Consider the following 20415-nt stretch of genomic DNA (forward strand, 5'->3'; position numbering starts at 1 on the left):
TTGGGGCTGGCCTAGTGGCAAGAGTGCTTGCCTCGTATACATGAGGCCCTAGGTTTGATTCCCCAGCACCACATATACAGAAAATGGCCAGAAGTGGCGCTGTGGCTCAAGTGGCAGAGTGCTAGCCTTGAGCAAGAAGAAGCCAGGGACAGTGCTCAGGCCCTGAGTCCAAGCCCCAGGACTGGCCAAAAAACAAAAAAAAAAAACAAAAAAAAAACAATTACATTGAAAAAAAAAAACATGGACTAAAATTAAGAGTGTGTAAGTCATTAATATCAAGAAATACTGGAGTTTTGTTTTTTTTTTTACTAGATTATTAAAGAGAGCTCTGTGGGCTTCTGATACTCAAAAACATCATCCATCTTATAGGTGTTTTCAGACATCCAACCATGCACCCCAAGTAAATCTAGCTGCTGTGTTCACCAGAAAGAATGTAGGGTCCACTGCTTCACTGTGTCTATGCATATTTGATCTGTTTATTTTTTTTTCTGTCCAGGTGAGATTTTCATTCCTTAGTGATAAGCCTGATAGTTTAAATGCAAGTCATGGCTCAATCTGCAAACTCCTCTGTGTGTCACCCGTCTTGTTTCTATTCACAAAGACCACAGTGCTAACAATGATGGTTTGCCCAGGGATGTTTGTGGCCGTTTGTTTGCATCGCTGTGGCATTTCTAAAATACACAGCAATCCTTTACATTTTGCTCTTTAACATTTCCAGGGATACTACTTCCCTCTTTTCTTTTTCTTTTTCTCTCACTAAGAATGGCGGAATCAATGGGAAATAACTTTAGAGAAAGAGTTGCATTAATCTTTCCTTCCTTGAAAGATAGTTTGGGGTGTGTGTGTGTGTTTGTGTGTGTGGATTTAGCTCAGCGTAAGAGCGCCTGGCCTGGCAAGTGCAAGGCCCCGAGTTCGGTCCTCAGCTGTGTGAGGAAAACAAAGCTATAATTACCCCAGAGATAGTTTGGTAGAGTGCTTGCCTAGCATGCACAAGGCCCTGGGTTTGACTCTCAGAACTGCAGACAGACAAGACCGTTTTATATTTTTCTTTCAGTCTTCTGCAAGTGTCTGTCTATTTCAATATGTATAATTGAATATTTCATTTGAGTCATTGATTTTACAGCAGATTCTAAAGAGCCTTAATCATTAATGTATTATGTATCTGATAACCTAGAGAGAAGAAAGTACAGATTTGTATTGCTTAAGTCGTCTCCTCCCCCCCCCCCCCCCGCAACCCCTCTCCATGGCTTTTCATCTCTTGTTTGCATGGATAACTATTTAAGTCTCTGCTGATGGAAAGAGTAACTTGACCTTGTAAGTCAAGTACTGCAAAGCCGTGAGCTATGTATCTTTTCCTTCTCTTCTGACTCTCTCTGACTTCACCAGTGGTAATAACCCAGCAATGTGCTCCTGTAATGACCCAGTACCTTCACGTAGACTGAGATGTTTATTGCTGCATCTTCGTCTTGTTGCCATGTGGATTACTAGGAGACCCGTATGGAGCTCGCTTCTGCTCCTGGTTCACTCCTGTTTTTTGTTCCATTTTCCCCAGGTGTGTGGCATGCATTTGGTTTGTTTGTGGATGGGAAGGCAGAGAGCAGAGAGGCTAGAATGTACCTGCAATTTCCTTCAAGTGCCTGTCCACCCATGATGCCAATAATGTGTAGGAGGAAATAATACAAGTGATTAGAGCATGCGGTTTAGAAAGCTATTACAGAAGAGCTGCGAGAAAACCCACTCTTTTTCTCTGGAGTAAAAGAAATTGAAATGTAGAGAAATAAAATGATATGTACCCGTTCAAGTAGCAAATGTGTAGCTGGGTTACAAGTAGAACTTGAGTTTCTTGATTTTTAGTTCAAAACCCTCCTCGAATTATTTTCTGTCAGATGTGATGAATTTCCAGTAGCTAAAATCCAATAGAACCTTAGTGGCAAATAATGATTAAGTTGTTATTACTAAGTTTCCCCAATATGACGGGCAATATACTGAAGGCATCGGTAATCACTCACAAGCAATTCCTTTAAAAATAATCTCTATGATATCAAAATTGAAAAGAACTTTGGGTACGTGACACAGATGATTTCGTTTGTGACCCTCAAATGAAGAGGGGTGTGGATACTCACACCCCTTTGCACGGTTGTCACAAAACAAGTAGAAAACAGTATTATCCTTGTTATTATTTCTTTGTTACTTTTAAAAAGTGTAATTTTATTGTTATTCTTAAGGTGTTGTACAGAGGGGTTGGTGTTGCATGAGTCAGATAGTGGGCACACTTCTCTTTTGGGAAATGCCACCCTGCCCTTACATTTTCTTTGGCAATAGGGTGAGATGTGTTTTGGCATGGTGTGGGTTCAGTTCTTGATACCCTCAATTTGCCTTTCTGTTCCTCACAATTTTGTGACGTACTTTAATGAACTCAAGGAATGACACCTCAAGTGATTTCAGAGAAAGATTGATGCCAGCCTTCCCTAGAATCACTCAATTCAGCAAGCTCTTTGCTTTGCTTCTCATCCAGGGAGTCCGTGGAGAAGACAAGGCAGGTAACCTAGAAGACAATGAGAAAAGGAAAAGACAAAGCATTGAGAAATAGCCAGATGCTTTAAGAAGGGAATCACCCTGTAATTCAGAAGTTTACCCTACTGTACCTCGCTCAGCATTTTGGGGAGATGTGTTTGCTTGTCAATAGTTACAGATCCGTGTAGGCAGGCTGCACTGCTGAGAATGTAAGCCTGGCAGACGCATGGGTCACAGGTCACAGGCAAGTCCTCCTGTGTCCAGGGAGCCTGGAATCACCCCGGAAATGCAGATGCCATGAGACTGCAATCTTGGATATCTACCTGTCGGGAGAGAGAACGGAACACAATGCAACCTGACAGGTGGATGGCAACAGCAGCTCTATTTGTGCTGCTGCTAAATGGATACGGCAAGGAGGATGGAGATAGGGGAAGGCCGAACCCCTGTCACTCATCAAGAAGGATCCAGATCCAGAGGGGGAAACAAGGCCTCCTGGGGCAGCCTTACCCAGCTCCACCCTCGAGTTCACTCTTAGACAGCATCCTACACAGCCCCGGGAGAGGCTGTGAAAGCTTACCTACTGTCTCCAATCATCAGCTTCATGATTTGGATTTAGCTGGGTGGAAAATGTATAATTTGACACCTAGGTTGTGGATTTCTAGAAATCTAAGTGTACCGAAGCAAATAGGGTAAGTACTTCTCCTTGACAAGGAAAAGATGATGTTAGTTGTGATCACCAACTGTGAGCTGAAAGATCACAGATTTCTAGAAAAAAATATCACAGTACTGATAAGAATTTCTTATGAAACGCTTCGCTAGGCATTGGTAAATTAGCCAGAGATATGATACGTTGTGATTTCGGACAAGTGGTATGTCATGTTTAAATAGGTAATGGTTTAAGAGTTTATTGAAAACCATCCCAGTTTTCAGTAGTATCACACATTGTGTTGTAACTTGTATTTATGTTGTTTTCAGTGTTAACGTCAAATAATTGAGTCAATATTGTGATTTCCACTGAGTTTAAATACACTAACAAGCATTTTACTTCATATAGTAGTAAGAAATTATGATATCAGCTTAAAATGTAAGTCATGTGTGCATATCATTATATTATTGAACTAGGACATTAATATCACTGGGATTTTCCTATTCTGATTTTCTTAAAACATAGTTTAAAAGTGTGTACATTTTCCTTTCATCAGAAAAAAAATTGCAACATAATTATGCTTCCTTTTCACTTAATTAATTCATTGTTTAATTAGCATTTTGGTAAACTACTTATACTAATTTTCCTATCTCTCTTTCCTAATTCCTTTTATAATAAAGCAGCAGCATTTAGAAGGAATTGGCTAAAAGAAATAAAACCCCTGGTATTTGTGTTAAAGATAAGAACAAATTTCAGAAAAGAGCAAAGTTAATTAGGTCTCATGGTACCCACTGTTATTCAGTCTATTCCACTTAGATAGACGCTATGGCAACACCCCAGACCTGAGACAGAACACACTGCCTCTTTCCCAACAAAGTCTGAGGAAAATGTAATATATGTCACAATGTTTCCATGGAATAATGGTGCCATTAATTCTGTGGATTTTTTTTTTTTTTGCTTAGATGAAGAAACTAGAAAATCTTAGTTTGGTAGTTTTATTTTTAGCTTTCTTTAATAATGTCACATTCAATATTTTTATGCTGATGAAAATAATGATGCTAATCAGAGTGATGAAATGAATGGAATTATTAACTGTTCAATATTAATGAAGGAGCTGTAGACTCACGAAAGATAAGTTGGGGCTGCCATTTTGTTACCCTATAAGCCTTCCCATGTTTTATAGGTTTGGCTTTTTTTTTTTTTTGCCAGTCCTGGGCCTTGAACTCAGGGCCTGAGCACTGTCCCTGGCTTCCTTTTGCTCAAGGCTAGCACTCTGCCACTTGAGCCACAGCGCCACTTCTGACCGTTTTCTGTATACGTGGTGCTGGGGAATTGAACCCAGGGCCTCATGTATACGAGGCAAGCGCTCTTGCCACTAGGCCATATCCCCAGCCCGGGGTTCGGCTTTTTTTTTTTTTTTTTTTTTTTTGGCCAGTCCTGGGCCTTGGACTCAGGGCCTGAGCACTGTCCCTGGCTTGTTCCCGCTCAAGGCTAGCACTCTGCCACTTGAGCCACAGCGCCGCTTCTGGCCGTTTTCTGTATATGTGGTGCTGGGGAATCGAACCTAGGGCCTCGTGTATCCGAGGCAGGCACTCTTGCCACTAGGCTATATCCCCAGCCCCCGGCTTTTTTAATCTAAAAAAATAAGGGGTTGCACTAAGTAAACTGTAGAATTATTCTGATTTACATGTACTTATTTGGGCTTGGAGGGAATCTTCCTTACTTGTTCTTAGAAGAAGGAAGATTATGGCAGAGAAGTTACAGACTTCAGATGTTGTAGTCCCTGGCCTACCTAGCCGTAAAGTCATATTGGGTGCTTCTTTTCTGCGTTACTCGGTGGTTGAGGTACTGACACTTTAGGCTGTCTCAGTGGCTGCTCCTGATAGCCTTCGGGGAGTTTCCTCTTCACCAGGTTGTTTTTTGACAGTTTAGGGTCTTATCTCATGAGTTCATGGTGTTCATTCGATTAAAAAAGCACACTACTGACTGGAGAGGCTGAGGTATGAGGATCAGGGTTCAACGCCAGACCAGGCTGACCCGTCAGTGAGACGCTTATCTCCCATTCACCAGCAAAAAGGCAAAAAGCTAGAGGCAGAGGCGTGGCTCAAGTGGTAGAGTGCTAGTTACGAGCGAGAGAGAGAGAGAGAGAGAGAGAGAGAGAGAGAGAGGAAGGAGACTGGATTCAGATTGAGTACCAGCACACACACACACACACACACACACACACACACACACACACACACACGTTGGGACTGACAGGATTCATACCTCTGCATTCCATTTCTGCTTGCAGAACCTCCGATGGTGGCAAGGTGGTGGGAACCATAGAAGTGAGCGTGGTGAAGATGGGGGAGACCGAGGAGGGAGACGCTGGCCCCCTCCCGACGGACGCACAGGGGCAGAAGGTAAAACCTCAGCCAGCACACTGCACGGGGGACACACCGGACACGGCCAGCTCGGACAGACGCCTGTGTCGCGGACACTCTGGGGTTGTGAGATCTTGTCCAAAGCTCCCTGAGCAGTCAGCTGCGGAGCAGGAGTGCAGTCAGTGTGTGTGTGTGTGTCATCCCAGAAGTACAGCAAGTGTGTGTGTGTGTGTGTGTCATCCTGTGAGCCCAAGGCCCACTTGCACGGGATGAGGCAAAGCGAAGGGACATTGGGAAACCGCCTCCCCTCCCGGCCAGCTCCCGCACGGACGCTGCCTCTCTTCAGCAGGGAGGGACGGATTTATGGATCGCCGTGGTGTTCTTCCACAGTTCGACCTGCGCGAGATGCGTGGGGGATTGTGGTAGGACGATGGCCGCAAGTCACCTGCTCTCCGTTCCCAAAGCTGTCTTAGGAAGAGATGAAGTTTTAATTTGGATTTAATTGTCATGTGAACAGACAGAAGATTTAACACAAACTCAGAGCCCTGTGACACCGCATAGAGAGGTAGAAAATAGGGCATAGCAGAGGGACGGCCCTGGATGACATAGAATGCCAGCCAGCGGTTAAACAGCTTTTTCTTTTTTTCTTTTTGGTGCAAGTACTAGGACTCAAGACTGGTACTCTACCACTTGAGCCAGACCTCCACTTCTTGCTTTTTCCTTAATTGCAGATAAGAGTCTCACAGACTTTCCTGCCGGGGCTGCCTTTGAACCGTGATCCTCACATCTCAGCCTCCTGAGTAGCTAGGATTACAAGAGGGAACCACCAGTGCTATCACCTGTGTAGCCCAATATGCAGGCATGATGCATAAAAATATACAGCCAGGAATTTATATTTCTCTCTGTTTCCCTTTGCTCTAAAGAGAGAAAAATACAATGTAAGATATCAGCCTAAACTCTTTTCTGAGGAATGCAATTGCCAATTTTATTGAAGCACTTAAGATACACTGAACAGACTTAAAAACTTGCTAACAGTTCTTTACCCTCCTTCCTTTTTTTTTTTGAAAAGGATGACTTTTATGTAGTATAATCCATTTTATTTTCAATGATGACCATTATTAATGATAGGACCTATTGTGACTTACTTTCTATTTTTTATCTTGGAATGTGTGCAATTCTTGGTACTTAGGAAACATCTGTATGGTAGGTGATGTCTGTCCAGTCCTTAAAAAATCAGTGCCATCACAAAAATAATTTAATAAACAAACAGAGGGAAAAAATCTGGTTTTAAAAAAATACTAAACATTTTCATGTCCACAGAGAGTCTGAGACCTTCTCTATTACCCTTGGTTTTATTCTACTCTGTTTTTCCATCCTCCTGTTGGGTCATTATTACTGGTTTTTTTGGTTTTTTTTTTTGGCCAGTCCTGGGGCTTGGACTCAGGGCCTGAGCACTGTCCCTGGCTGCTTTTTGCTCAAGGCTAGCATAATCTGCCACTTGAGCCACAGCGCCACCTCTGGCCATTTTCTGTATATGTGGTACTGAGGAATCGAACCCAGGGCCTCATGTATACGAAGCAGGCACTCTTGCCACTAGGCTATATCCCCAGCCCCTGGTTTTTGTTTTGTATTGGATTTTTGTTTGTAATTTTTCCTCTGGGCCTGAACTCACAGTCTGGACATTGTCCCTGAGCTCTTTATACTCAAGACTAGTGCTCTACCGCCGAGCGCCACCGTGCCACTTCCGGTCATTATAATTGATCATGGAACTATTCCAAGGATGCCTCAATTGTAATCAGGCTGCTGGCAAATGCCAGGCCCTCTTTGGGTGGTCCATGCGGGAGTCCTCCGGTCTGGCTTGCTCCCTCCCTCCAGCCTTGTTCCCTTTAGAGGTGGTTACGAGCTCCTGTCAGCACCAGGCACGCACATCGCTGCTCTGTGATGAAGAAGAGGGTGTTGGGATGATAGACAGGGTGCAGGGCACCTGCGCCAGGATCAATAGGCAGGACGCTTCCCATGTTAAAGCGGAGCCTCTTTCCCGACTCTGAAACTAAGCCTGGCCTCCTGTCTATCCGCCTTCCAGCCCACCCTTCCCTTGACTCCAGGCTTTCACTCTTGGGACACCATGAACATGAAATCATGCTCTTTTCATACACGAAGAACTTGATACCTAGGATTACTCCTTGCCAAATTCCTGCATAAGGTTTCTGGCTTGGTGAAGTGAACTAAAAAAAAAAAAAAAAAAAAAAGCTATAACTGAGCTATTCTGAAAATAGAAGGTGGCAGTCGTAACACACCCTGCGGATGAGTCATCACTTGACAGAAATGGTAAACACCTAACATTGCCGGTCTCAGCTCCGGCCTGTGGCGACTCTTAGGAAACCTTGACCTCCTGCAAACCCTGTATAAAGTGACTCAACTCGTCCAACAGTCCTTAAGAATATTTATGATTGCATGGAGAATATAGATAGGGAAGCCGGGAAGCCAGTCTATAATATTTAGAGATGTATGGAAATACCTTTATGTCAGCATTCTTCAAATAGCAGTCACAATCCCTAGGGAAGGATTTTTGAACCACACATACACAGAACCTTCTAGGGGGTGGTTTACACTCCAAATCCACATGGAGTGCATAAATACAAGTTGATAGGAATGGTGGTTTACGACTGACTGATTCATGAGTGAAGAGAGAAAGCAGTTTACATAGATGATATCTCTAACATCACATCCTTCCCAGGGAACTGCACAATTTTGTGAGGGAAGATGTGGAACTTCTATTAGCACTGTAGTTACATAGACACGTGTTATCTCTTACGTAGATTGAGGAAACAAGGAAAGAGTGCCTGTATGAGTCCGCTTGGGCTGTTATAACAAAATGCTACATAGATTGCTTAACTTTTAATCAGCAGAAACTTATTTTCCTACTGCTCTTGAGGTTATGTTCCTGTTCGATTCTGCTCCCGGTAACGAGTTAATTGATACTAATTTAGTAGCTGGTTTTTGAAGGTTTTCTGGTTATACGCTGTAAATCTAAATCTAAATCTTGAGGGTATGATGAACAGTAGGATTTTTTAAAGATGAGAATGATACTTAGATTGAAATCGGCCCATCTGCCTTTCCGTTTGAATGGAAGATCTGCAAAGATGAAGGTCACATTTCTGTGTCTGCTTTGTAAAAGAATACGGACTTCCTGTTAGGAATCATCAAGTCGACTGAGGTGGTAAAGACTGAGGATTTTCCACCTAGGAAAGGAGTGCCATAGAATGATGGCCTGATCTCCATGGGCCAGGGACTTCCCTACATCATTCCCCTTCATCGTGCTCCTGATGTTCTTTTGGAAAGGAGGAATGGTCAGAGCAGTCTATCCAGATATTCTACAGAAAGCTGTCGGGGACAAACCATGAAAGGATTTCTCATCCAGCATGAGAGTATTCGACTCAGCGGTTCAGTAATACCTCTGGTATAAGCCACAACAGAGTACCAGTGTAATCATATTTATGCCATGTGATTTTGCCAGGCCATGGTGACTGAAAGGAACAGACAACACGTGGGAAATAGGATGGATAAAACATTTTAGGTATAACATTGGTCAAGATGCATTGTACTCATAAATTGGTATGTCAACATCAAACCCCCTTTGAACACCTAATTAGAGATAATAAATAAAATGAAAGACTAAAGTCTTAGAAAAGAAAAAAATAAATACGTCGAAGATTTATTGCAGAAGGAAGCTGCTGGTGCAGGAAGGAACTCAGGCAGGGACGGCCGGACTTAGGGTACCAGCTCTTGGAAATGATCATCTGAGTCCTGAATTCCCTTGGAGGACCTGCCGAAGGATGGCTGTGTCCCTTAGATACTCCCCACCAAAGAACTTTCCAGGCCTTCTATTCCATCTATATTTGCTTGTTTATAGGTGATATATTTGCCGGGAAACTTTTCTGTGCCTCTTCCTCTTGCCTCCCTGACCCCTACCCACCTTTAACTAGAGACAGAAGGAAATTTACTTGAGGAAATAAATGCTAGATCTGCCTCTGCAAGACAGGATGGATAGGGCTCTAAGGTAAAAAATATCATACAAAAATTAAAATGTATTATTTTCATAAACACTTTAAATGTCAAAAGCCAGGAAATAAACTAAATCAGGAACTTTAGCACAAAAAGAAATTGAATTCCTTCCATCATTCTTTTTATTATTTTTTTAGCTGCTTCATGACTTTACAATCTCTCTAGGTGACTAAATCAGTCTAAGAACAGGAAGTCACCCCTTGACTAGAAAGGAATGCCTAAAACATGTTCAACGCGTTATGTCTGTATTTGGGGTAATACTAGACCCACTGTATACCCAGTGTGTCCATGCCTGGGAAATTAGCAAAATGATGACCCATTGCTTGGTGACATAACCAGGAGTCTAGGTAAGGGTTCAGGTTAGAATTCCCCAATACCGAAGGCATAAAGACCAAGGACAAGGACACTGACCACCATTTTGAACCCCCTCTTTGTGTCCACCTCTGCAGTGTCAGAAGGTACGTCTCTTTTCTATTTCTTCCTACTCATGTCCTGTTTTACTGAATAAATCTTTGCTGGCCTTCTACTCTGGGAATTTCTCGTGTGTGTGTGTGTGTGTGTGTGTGTGTGTGTGTGTGTGTGTGTGTGTGTATTCACTTCTAATGAGTTTCATTGAGGATTTCAAGGGCCTTGGTTCCTGTGGCTGGTTGTGAAATTGAGTAGAGAGTTCCGAATTCTTATTCAAGAATTCTCTGTGTCCCCAAACCCTTCTATAACAACATGTCCCAGTGAAGGTTGGTCTCTACCTCCTGAGACCAGAAGGACTTTATTTCCTCTGCTAGATATGGTCATACAGGGAGACAAGGGGGAGTGCTCGGTACTGACAAATTGTCTGGACAGTCTGATTCCATTATCCAGCAAGAACTCATCAAAGTGCTCCTCTACGTCCCTTCTCGCTTTCTGTCCCAAGAAGTATCACTTTCGCAAATGTTAAGAACTTATTAGTCTTGCAGTCATCGACGCCCGAGATCAGCTTAGTTATAAAAGATTCACATAGTCATTATTATAAATTATATATATATATAAATGCTTTATGTGAAATATTTCCATCACTTGGTTGGAGAAAGAATACCTTTTGGGCCTGTATCATTAGATCTTCCAACATATTTTATCTTCAACTTAAAGTTTCTTTTACTTAAAACTTAGAAAATAACTTCCTTTCTGTTGATCGAAGCTTAGATCAAATGAAAGACATAAATAATTCAGCTGGTTAAGGATGATTTACAACTGTAAAAGCCTATTAGGTGCAATCCTGTTCCTACTTTTGTATTTGCCCCTGAGTAGCTCTAGAGCCCAAATGTACTCTTCTAATTATATGATATGAATAGATTGCATATAAATCTAGGTAAACAACTACAATTATGAAAAGAATGATAAAAGGTCCAAGATATATTGTATTTATAAACTCACACGTTGGATGATAACTCCTTTGTACAACTACTTAAAGACAATAAAAAATCCAAACTCCATAACAAAGAGACCAGAAACAATTTTACCAAAATGATTTAAAAAATTCAAGAGAATGGGTATGATTTTACAACCAAAATACAATGCTTCAGTTTTTCCTGTTGATTATTTATAATTACTGTCTTCCATTCGTTTTCTTTCTGTCATCCCTTTCTTAGTGTGCGCTGGTATATGAATGTACAGCTCCAGAAAACATCAGTGGAAAAGATGACTTACCTCTTCTGCACGGAGGTATGTGACTCGGTTTTGAGTGCTTATGTGAATAGGCATTAGCATATGCAAATGCATGTTGAATCTCCATGCACGGGAACACCGAACTTGGTCAGCAGCCTCACCGAATCTTTTCTTTTTCTTTTTTTTTTTTTTTTTTGCCAGTCCTGGGCCTTGGACTCAGGGCCTGAGCACCGTCCCTGGCTTCTTTTTGCTCAAGGCTAGCACTCTGCCGCTTGAGCCACAGCGCCACTTCTGGCCGTTTTCTGTATATGTGGTGCTGGGGAATCGAACCTAGGGCCTCATGTATCCGAGGCAGGCACTCTTGCCACTAGGCCATATCCCCAGCCCTCACCGAATCTTTTCTGAGCACTGCCAGGAGCCCAGGGCCAGATCGGATGATGCCGCAGGAAAGATCTTCGAGCACCTTCGATGATGACGGAGCGTTCGGTTCCTTTTGGTTATTGAAGTGAATCTTATCTGAGACAAATGGCTCTAGGAGGCAGGTGAAGCAATGGGGATGTGGAGTATCAGCTTGGTTTGTCTTCCTATGACATAAATTCATGAAATACACTTCAAATAATTTCCCTATGAAATCAGTAGGAAAAATCCAAAAGCGTATTCGGGCATTTTTGAGTACACATCTGTGTACCATGTTACTTATAATTATGCATTTCAATTTCGTCAAGGTATTAAAGGCATGAAAAGTATTTCTGAATAAAACAGAGATATGTAGTATCATTCAGTATATGTCATGATATGGATATGCAAAATGACAAGTAATTATTAAATAATTGCATTCTATGACCACTAGAAGGGGGATATATCATGATTACATTTTACAGATGAGGAAATGGTTCCATGTTCCTAGAGGAATGGTCCAATATTCCCCTAGGAAAAACCATGTGTACAGAACCGCAGTGGGTTTTGCCATGGAAAGCTTAAGAAGCACATTATAAAAGCACATAGAACTTCAGACTCCGTGCTTCTTTGTGGGAGGCATCTAGAAATGTGAAACGGAGAATGGGAGGCACTGTGGTGGCATTGTTCATAGGCACACAGAAATCACATCATTGAGAAATATCTTAAAACAGTCAACTCTACTTATCCAGAAAAGTGGATGTACCATACACGTCTAGCTGCTTCTCAATCTATGACCAAATGACATAGATTGGGGCGAGGGGGGAGGAGGCTTATTTTTATTGAAGATTTGAAGCCGAGTGTACATTCTACAGTGTCAAGGGCACCACCCAGAAAGCTAGATCATCCAGAAACTATAACTATAGTGGATAAGTCATCAATGCACCGGACCATCTAAACTCTTAGCCAAAAGTCTGCCTTACATTTACTTTTTCACCTGAAATGTAACTAAACTTTCAGTGTTTTACTTTACTATTTGGATAATCTACTTCATTTACTGGATATGAGTGGAGAAAAAGTATATTGAATGTGATGAATATTCAGTTCATATTGAATATGGTTCGAATGACTCAGGAACATCAAAGCCATTTACACTAGTTATAAGGTAATTTTTAAAGATTTCTTCATGTGGACCTTGTGCCATTTTTTTTATACACACAAAAAGCAAACGGCACTTTAAGAAATTGGCTTGTTACATATAAATTGCATAGGGAAAGATAAAACATTATTCCCTAATAAACAAATATCTTATGGATAGAAGAAGAGACAAGATCGTAATTGAAAATGAAATCTTTAAATCCTAATAGCTGGGCCCACAATCTGTGAAGCGTGAGTGTTAGCAGCCCCAAGAACCTTTTCGGATTACTTAATTACTAGGTATTCTGTACCAATTGCAATGAAGCGAAAGAAAAGCACCTGGAGCTTCTGGGAGCAACCGCCTCCTGCAGTGTAGGCCTGGTGACATGGTAAAGGGAAAATGGGCTCTTGTGCTTCTGTTTGCGTGGAGATGGCCGTTTTTGACAGTCAGAATCCACTCTTTCTAAAGGAAAGAAAAGGTGGTTTTCTTTGAGTAATATTAGGAAAGATCAGGTGAAAGTCAGTAACCCAGAGGCTAGGTTCTTTAAAAAGTTTTGAAAATAAAATCTAAGCAGTAGCCATGAAATTTATCTCCATTCAAAATTAAAAAAAAAACAACAACAACCCTGCGCTGTAAAGGTATGGAATATGTATGACTTTGGCCCGTGTGTACCTTGGTCTTTTGTTCTGTTTATTTATCCGTCTGAAGTCAGCAGCTTTATCACGAATGCGCTGATTCCCATGTGGAATTGTATGCTTGCTGTGCAGGGGGAAGGCGCTATTGAGATTCTTCTCGAGGCTCCGTGTTAATGTGCTCTGTGGAGCCTGCCAGGGTTGAGTGAGTTATGAAGTACTTGCTGGGTGGCTGGGAGGGAATGTCATACGCGTGCAGCACCTCACTCTTCCATCTCTATCTCTAGAGGTTTCATTTAGAGTTCCAGGAGTTTGCTTATCTATTGTGAAAAGCAAAACCTCTTTGCCCTTAAGGTCTTACTCTTCTTTCCCTGGCCTGTTTATCTTGCAAGGGGTGTGTGTGTGTGTGTGTGTGTGTGTGTGTGTGTGTGTGTGTGTGTGTGTGTGTTGGGAATCTGGGAGATGGAGCAGGAGAGATTGCACAGGGAGCACTGGGGCAGAATTTACAATTCCATACGAAAGATCTATTATTACCTTAGTTGTATGGGGGGTGGTGGGAATAGAGGAATCGACACTAGAAGACACAGCAGTATTAGATAGGGAAAGTTCATCTTCACTTTGACTTGCAAATTATGTAACTCATTTTAAAAAAAAGTTAACATAGGCACCGTCAAGCTAGGTGCTCAGGACTGTAAACCTGCTACCCCAGGGACTGATATCTCCAGGGTCATGGGCAGGAAAGTCCATGAGAAAGCTGGAAGTGAAACCGGGGCTCAAATGGCAGAGTGATAGATAGCCTTGGGTAAAAAGTTCAGGAACAGTGCCACAGTCCCGAGTTCAAGCCCTACGACCATCCCACATATAACAATCATAAAGAGACTTCATTCCTTAATTATTTTCGTATCCACTTAAGTAAAATGATAATAGGATGGCTTAAAACTCATTTATACTGGGGAAAGGAGGCTGCGGAAGCTAATTTTGAATGCAGCGAAGTTTTGGTGGTAGGTTTAGCTATCACTGAGTCTCCATATTAAGTGTTCTTTTTTTCTTGTTTTTCTTTTTTTTCTTGTTTATTGTCAAAGTGATGTACAGAGAGGTTACAGTTTCATACGTTAGGCATTGGATACATTTCTTGTACTGTTTGTTACCTCCTCCCTCATTCCCCCCTCCCCCTTTCCCTCTCCCCCCATGAGTTGTTCAGTTGGTTTACACCAAACAGTTTTGCAAGTATTGCTTTTGTAGTCGTTTGTCTTTTTATCCTTTGTCTCTCGATTTTGATATTCCCTTTCACTTCCCTAGTTCTAATACCAGTATACACGGTTTCCAATGTACTCAGATGAGATACAGTGATAGTGCAGGTACAACCACAGGAAGGGGGTACAAGAGGATCATCAACAATAGAAGCTACGGTTTCACATGGCATGTTGAAAGTAATTACAACAGTGAGATATCACTCGTTTCCATAACATGTAGTTCATTTCACTTAGCATCATCTTTTGTGTTCATAAGGGTATAGCTATTGGGCTCTTGTGATCCTCTGCTGTGACTTGCTTAAACCTGTGCTAATTATTCCCTAGGAGGGAGACCATAGAGTCCATGTTTCTTTGGGTCTGGCTCACTTCCTAGTATAATTTTTTTTCCAAGTCCTTCCATTTCCTAAGTGTTCTTGCTAAGGCACACTCACAGAGCCACGTGTCTACTACCTATAGCTGAGCAAGAATGGCGGTCTCTCGTGGTATCTATAATAAAGGACAGTCCACACTCTCCCAGTGACTGGGCTCAAAGTCCAGCTTTGTCTGCCTTTTTCAATTTCAATGGTCACAAAGACCTCAACTTTCTTTCGCCTCTCAAATATTTGAAATGAAGAGTTTATTTATTGCTCTGTCTTTTTCTCCTTTTAAACATTTCATAAACATTTTCATTTCCATCAGTTTTATGTGGTGACACATAACAAATTCTTGTCATTTACAGTTTTATTTTCCTCCCTTAGGAGTTACCATTTATAGCCAAGAATCAAGATTAGCGATAAAACTTTGAAAGACATCTTTTTTTTTTTTTTTTTCAAGATGGTGATTCTCTTTAGAAGCCTTAATTCTTGTTTTGGTGACATTCTACGAGGCCCTTGGATCCTTATCCAAAAGCTAATGGGCTCTGTCAAAAAGATCCCTCCTGTGGGCGCATTTTGAGTTAGTTTCCCCATCTGAAATATCCAATCTGACCATAACAGGGAGCCCCCGGATTCACGTTTCTACTGTCCACGTTCAAATATACACACGATTATGGCTGTATCTGACATCATCCCTCTCTCCGCTTGTCTACCTCCCCTCCCCCCTAAGCCTGAACTTCTCCAACAAGACAGGTTCCAGCTCCCTGGTAGTCACTGTGTTCAACCCTCTGCTAACTGTTCCGAGAGACCCACCACGGAACTCTCTCCTGCTGACGTCATCCCTCAGTCTTGAGCCGTTGCTCTTACCCGTGTCCTCTGTGAATGGGAGATGGCATGCGCGTGTTCACTAGGGTCCTCCAGTGTCTTTCTTACCCTCTCCTTGCTCACAGCTACCCTCGGGATGCCGTCAATGACCCCCGTTGAGGTTTTCCGGTTCTTGTGTAATCTTAAACGAGCCAACGGGTGTTGCAGATGTCCACAAATCTGAGATCTTTCCACGAACGAAGGAGAGGGCCTCAGGTTCTAATGGGATTACAAGGTCTTATTCTTCATCTCAGGGGGCACTTAGAGACTAGACGGTGTTTTTACATCCTGCTGAATAATGAAACGGTTAAACAACCGCATAATTAAAAGGACGGAATGAATGGATCCTGCACAAGTCTCTGCAGTCCATTAAAGTGGCGATGGCAGGCCTGCAGCTATGGCAGTCAGATTCCATTTACATATGTCACCTCCCGAGCGCCAGGGAGGGGGTGAAGAGAAAGCGCAGACGCTTCCGATGGAGACGCATGTGGAGGAGAACCTGACGAAACGCGTGTGGGAGTTTTCGATGATCCCTGAGACTCCCCTGAACCATACTTCCGAGGTTCTTCCTGTGATCACCTCACTGATTTCCTGAAAGTCTTTTTTTATTTACAGACAGAGAAAAGAGCAAAACCTCCCTGGGGTTTCTCTGGTTTACCTTTCCTGCCCCAGGTTCCTTGAGCAGCCCCTCTTCCAGGCGTTCTGCGGTGCAGGTTTTGTTGTGTATTTCCTTGGCGTCTGTACTGTGAATTATTCAGCTTCTCTGCAGTTTGGCTTTTACAACTGCCGAATCTCCTGGAAACGCAGGTGGCGCGCTCCCTTGTTAAATGTCCCCATGGCAGAGTCTGAGAGAAATAATAGAGATATTCACAGGGGCAGTGCCATTCGGGGAGAATATGACTCTGTCATTTCCTTTGCATCCTGTGTTCTTGTCAAAGCATGGAACTCAAGGCGAATGTACCCATCAAGCTTGGAGCCAATTGTATAACTTTACTCTGATCAAATTATCTCAAGCCCGTGATGTGGCCTGAGCCAGAGCAGAGACTTCTCTCTTGACGGTAGCTGTGGTATTGGGGGCATGTTTTTGGACAGAGCATTGTAATAATGGAGACCAGAATATACAAGCAGACCTGTCTTTGTGAAGCCAAAGTGGCTAGGATGTAGTTGTGAGGGGACAAGCCCATTTCCTGGTTAGAACAACACCGATACGTGGCCCAGTGGAGAGTCCGGATGAAGCCGTTCTTACAGCCACGTGCTCACGCGCAGCTCCAGTGGAATTGCACCTCTGCTGCGCGTGCAAATCCGGGAGGAAAGCACACAGACACACTTGCTTATTCCGCGTGGCCCTCTGTGCACAAGGCCGCTCACCTTTGTTCCAGCGGAAGATGGGCAAACATCTCCGCCAGCTGCATGGCAGGGGTTCTGAGTTGAGATCACTTTATCTGGTCGCTTTGTAATCAGAGCAACAAATGACATGCTGATTACAGGTCAGCTCATGGTCCTTTGAAAAACAATTAGGCTGCACCGTATGATAGTTTTTTGAGATGCATGCCCCATGTTCGTTGACTGCGACATAGCAAGTACTCAGTAGGGAATGTGTGGTCAGCTTTCTATCTTTGTACAAAACATGAGAAAATCACCTTAAAGAGGACGAGAGGTGGGCTCCTAGGAATTGGGTTCTAGGAGTGTCAGTACATAGTCACTTGGGTTCCACTGTTTCGGCCTTAGGGCAAAGCAGACTACCCTGGCAGAGGGTTCATGGTGGATCCCACCTGCACAGAAGAAGGGAAGGGGGAAGGCAAAGGGGGTGGGGAAGGGAAAGGAGAAGGAGAGCAAGGAAAGAAGGAAGCAGAGGAGGAGAAGGAAGAGGAAGAGGAGGACAAGGAGGAAAGACAGAGAGGGAGAGAGAAAGACTGAGAGAAGAGGGAGCTACAGAGACTGAGAGGGGGCCAGAAGGGCCAAGGTTGTAATGTCCCCTTTAGCGGCACATTCCCAAAGACCTCCCACTCGCAGACATTACGGTAGTGCCACAGGCTGGTGGGTGACCAAGCCGCAGACATGGCACCATTGGGAGACATTTCAGACGCAAACTAGAGCACATCATCTCTCTAATGAGATACTGATACGTGCACTTAATTTATCACTAATGCTGAGGACCCCTGAGTCTCAAAGTATCGGAGCCCCTAACGTGAAAACCAAGGAGGAAATATTATGGGAATATTTTTGCATGATTCATTTTCCTGAGTGTGTGTTTATTTATTTTGCATCAAGAAACAGGAGCATTTCCATAGAGGAGAATTCCAGAGCTCATTAATCAAACCGCCCTTGGACAGCTTTAGCTATTCCACAAAGGTTTATATTTAGAACGCAGGAACAGTATTAAACTGAAAAAATAAAAATAAAAAGGTGAAGGTGAAGTACCCAATTGGGGATCAAAAGAGGAAAATAGTTTCATAGTTCCTGACATCATTTAAAATACAAATTTCCTAAAATATAATTATTACTCTACAAAAGGCCAGAAAAAAAAAATCCAAGAGTCTTTCTGATGTTTTCTATTGCCTGTTAAACTTTGGTGCAGGCATGAAACAAAGGCATTCATTGTTTAATAGCAATGCAAGAAACATTCTGCCCTAAGATACACAACTTACGCTGCGACAGGATGCTGGCTTCATGAGAAAGAATGAAGTGGTCAAGTGATATGTGTGTGTGTGTGTGTGTGTGTGTGCACACATGTATAGGTGTATATATAACTTGTGATATGTATGCATATATGCATGCATACATATGCATGTATGTTATACTGAAGTTTGAACTCAGAGCACCCTACCCTTGAGCTACAACTCCATCCCATTTTTCTCATTAGGTTATATTCAGGTAGGGTCCCATGCTTTTTGCTCAGACTAACCTCAAACCACAATTCCTCTACCTGTGTCTTCTATGTAGCAGGGATTATAAGAATGTGCAACTGTGCCTTGTTTATTTTTTGAGATCATGTCTTATTAACTTTTGGTGCTGGCTGTTCTTGAACACAATCTTCCCAAGAGCCTGTGATGTTTTATCTTAACATCTGACCCTATGCTCTGTTTCTGAATTGTTTTGTTTTCTAATCTTTCTGTCCATCACCCTGTCTCCTCCAATCACTGTCTACCTTACTCTAATTTGAGTTTCTTTAGTCTCCTTGGCTGTTTCTGATAATATGTGGCTTCAAGAAAGTGTGTTATTTATTTGCTCAGTATTTGAATTTCACTAAATATAAATGGAAAGGAATAGAACTTTCCGGCATACCATTTTTATGAGGAAGACTTTGAAGAATTTCTGGAATAAGGTTTTTGTTGCCACTTATTATGCAAGTAGGTAAAGTTGACTGAGATCTATCATAAGAAATTCATAAATAAAACTCCAATGTGTATTAAATTTCTATTCACATTGCATCTTTAGAAAACATGCAGTACACCTAATCTGTATAAGTTATATTAAAATTTTAGGAAGAAATAAATAGGGGCTAAAGAATCACATTAGCCATATTTATAAATTGGAGTTGATGTATCTTTTTTTGAGTATAGCAGAAATTTTCAGAAGTCTCTGGAAAAAAATATGATCCCCAAAGCAAAAATTCTTAGAAATTCAAATATATACTACTAGGTTCTTATAAGTAGTCAATTTTTTACAAAATTAAAATGTACACCTCCACCTTGATTAATGACCTCTTTGTGTCTAAGGTTCATTTGCTTATGACTTGACTATTGCTGTTTTGCATCTTCCTCCTTAGTGCTAAAGAATCCAGTGTGCAAATTATATCGATTTCCCACGTCAGACAATAAGTGGATGCGTATCCGGGAGCAGATGTCGGAGAGCATACTTTCTTTCCATATTCCTAAGGAATTGATTTCCCTTCACATAAAAGAAGATTTGTGTAGGTAAGAGAAAAATAATCTATCATGGTCTTGCACACTAATTCTTCATTTCTCCATGTCATTCCCTTTGTAATTTTTTTGGGTGAACAAATTATATTTTAAATATATTTGCTATGTCAAACATGTTTTGAAATATATATATATATATATACATATTGACATAGATAAAGTGAATAATCCACATATATGTGATCTCACTTATTACCTCCCCGCCTCTGTCAATGAACATTTTCACCAGTTGTGACAAGACTGTTGATCTCCAGACTTTCATCGCTTCTCTTCTCAGGGACTTAGACTAAGACCAAGTTTCAGACCTAGGTTATAACTGTCCACTAAGCCTCTTTGGTTATTGATCATTTGAAATATGACTAGTCAAATTGGAATGTTCTGTAAATGGAAATTATACATATAACCTTAAATTCCTAGTACACATACGCATGCAAATGATTTAATAATGACATGGTAGCATTCTGGGTCTAATGAGGTTAACTGAAACTATATTGGTGAAGTTCATTTCAACTACCTTTGTTTTTTAATTTCTAAATAGCACTGGTGGAAACATTGAAATGACAAATCTGATTGTCCTTTTGTGGTTTGAGATATATTTCATGTGGACAGCTTGGTAATGAGCCA

The 20415-nt window shown here is 41.9% G+C and overlaps 1 protein-coding gene across 8 annotated transcripts in view; it reads left to right on the forward strand.

Moving 5' to 3' along the window:
* The window catches only part of Inpp4b (inositol polyphosphate-4-phosphatase type II B), a 305059-nt gene that overhangs the window by 163624 nt on the left and 121020 nt on the right, over positions 1–20415 (forward strand). For all 8 annotated transcript variants that reach the window (XM_048333627.1, XM_048333628.1, XM_048333629.1 and 5 more), the window contains 3 exons: positions 5454–5565; positions 11217–11289; positions 19638–19785. In XM_048333627.1, coding sequence (XP_048189584.1) covers positions 5454–5565; positions 11217–11289; positions 19638–19785 — 333 coding nt within the window. The remainder of the gene's footprint in view (positions 1–5453; positions 5566–11216; positions 11290–19637; positions 19786–20415) is intronic.

Source organism: Perognathus longimembris, chromosome 24, assembly GCF_023159225.1.
Source record: "Perognathus longimembris pacificus isolate PPM17 chromosome 24, ASM2315922v1, whole genome shotgun sequence".
NCBI lineage: Eukaryota > Metazoa > Chordata > Mammalia > Rodentia > Heteromyidae > Perognathus > Perognathus longimembris.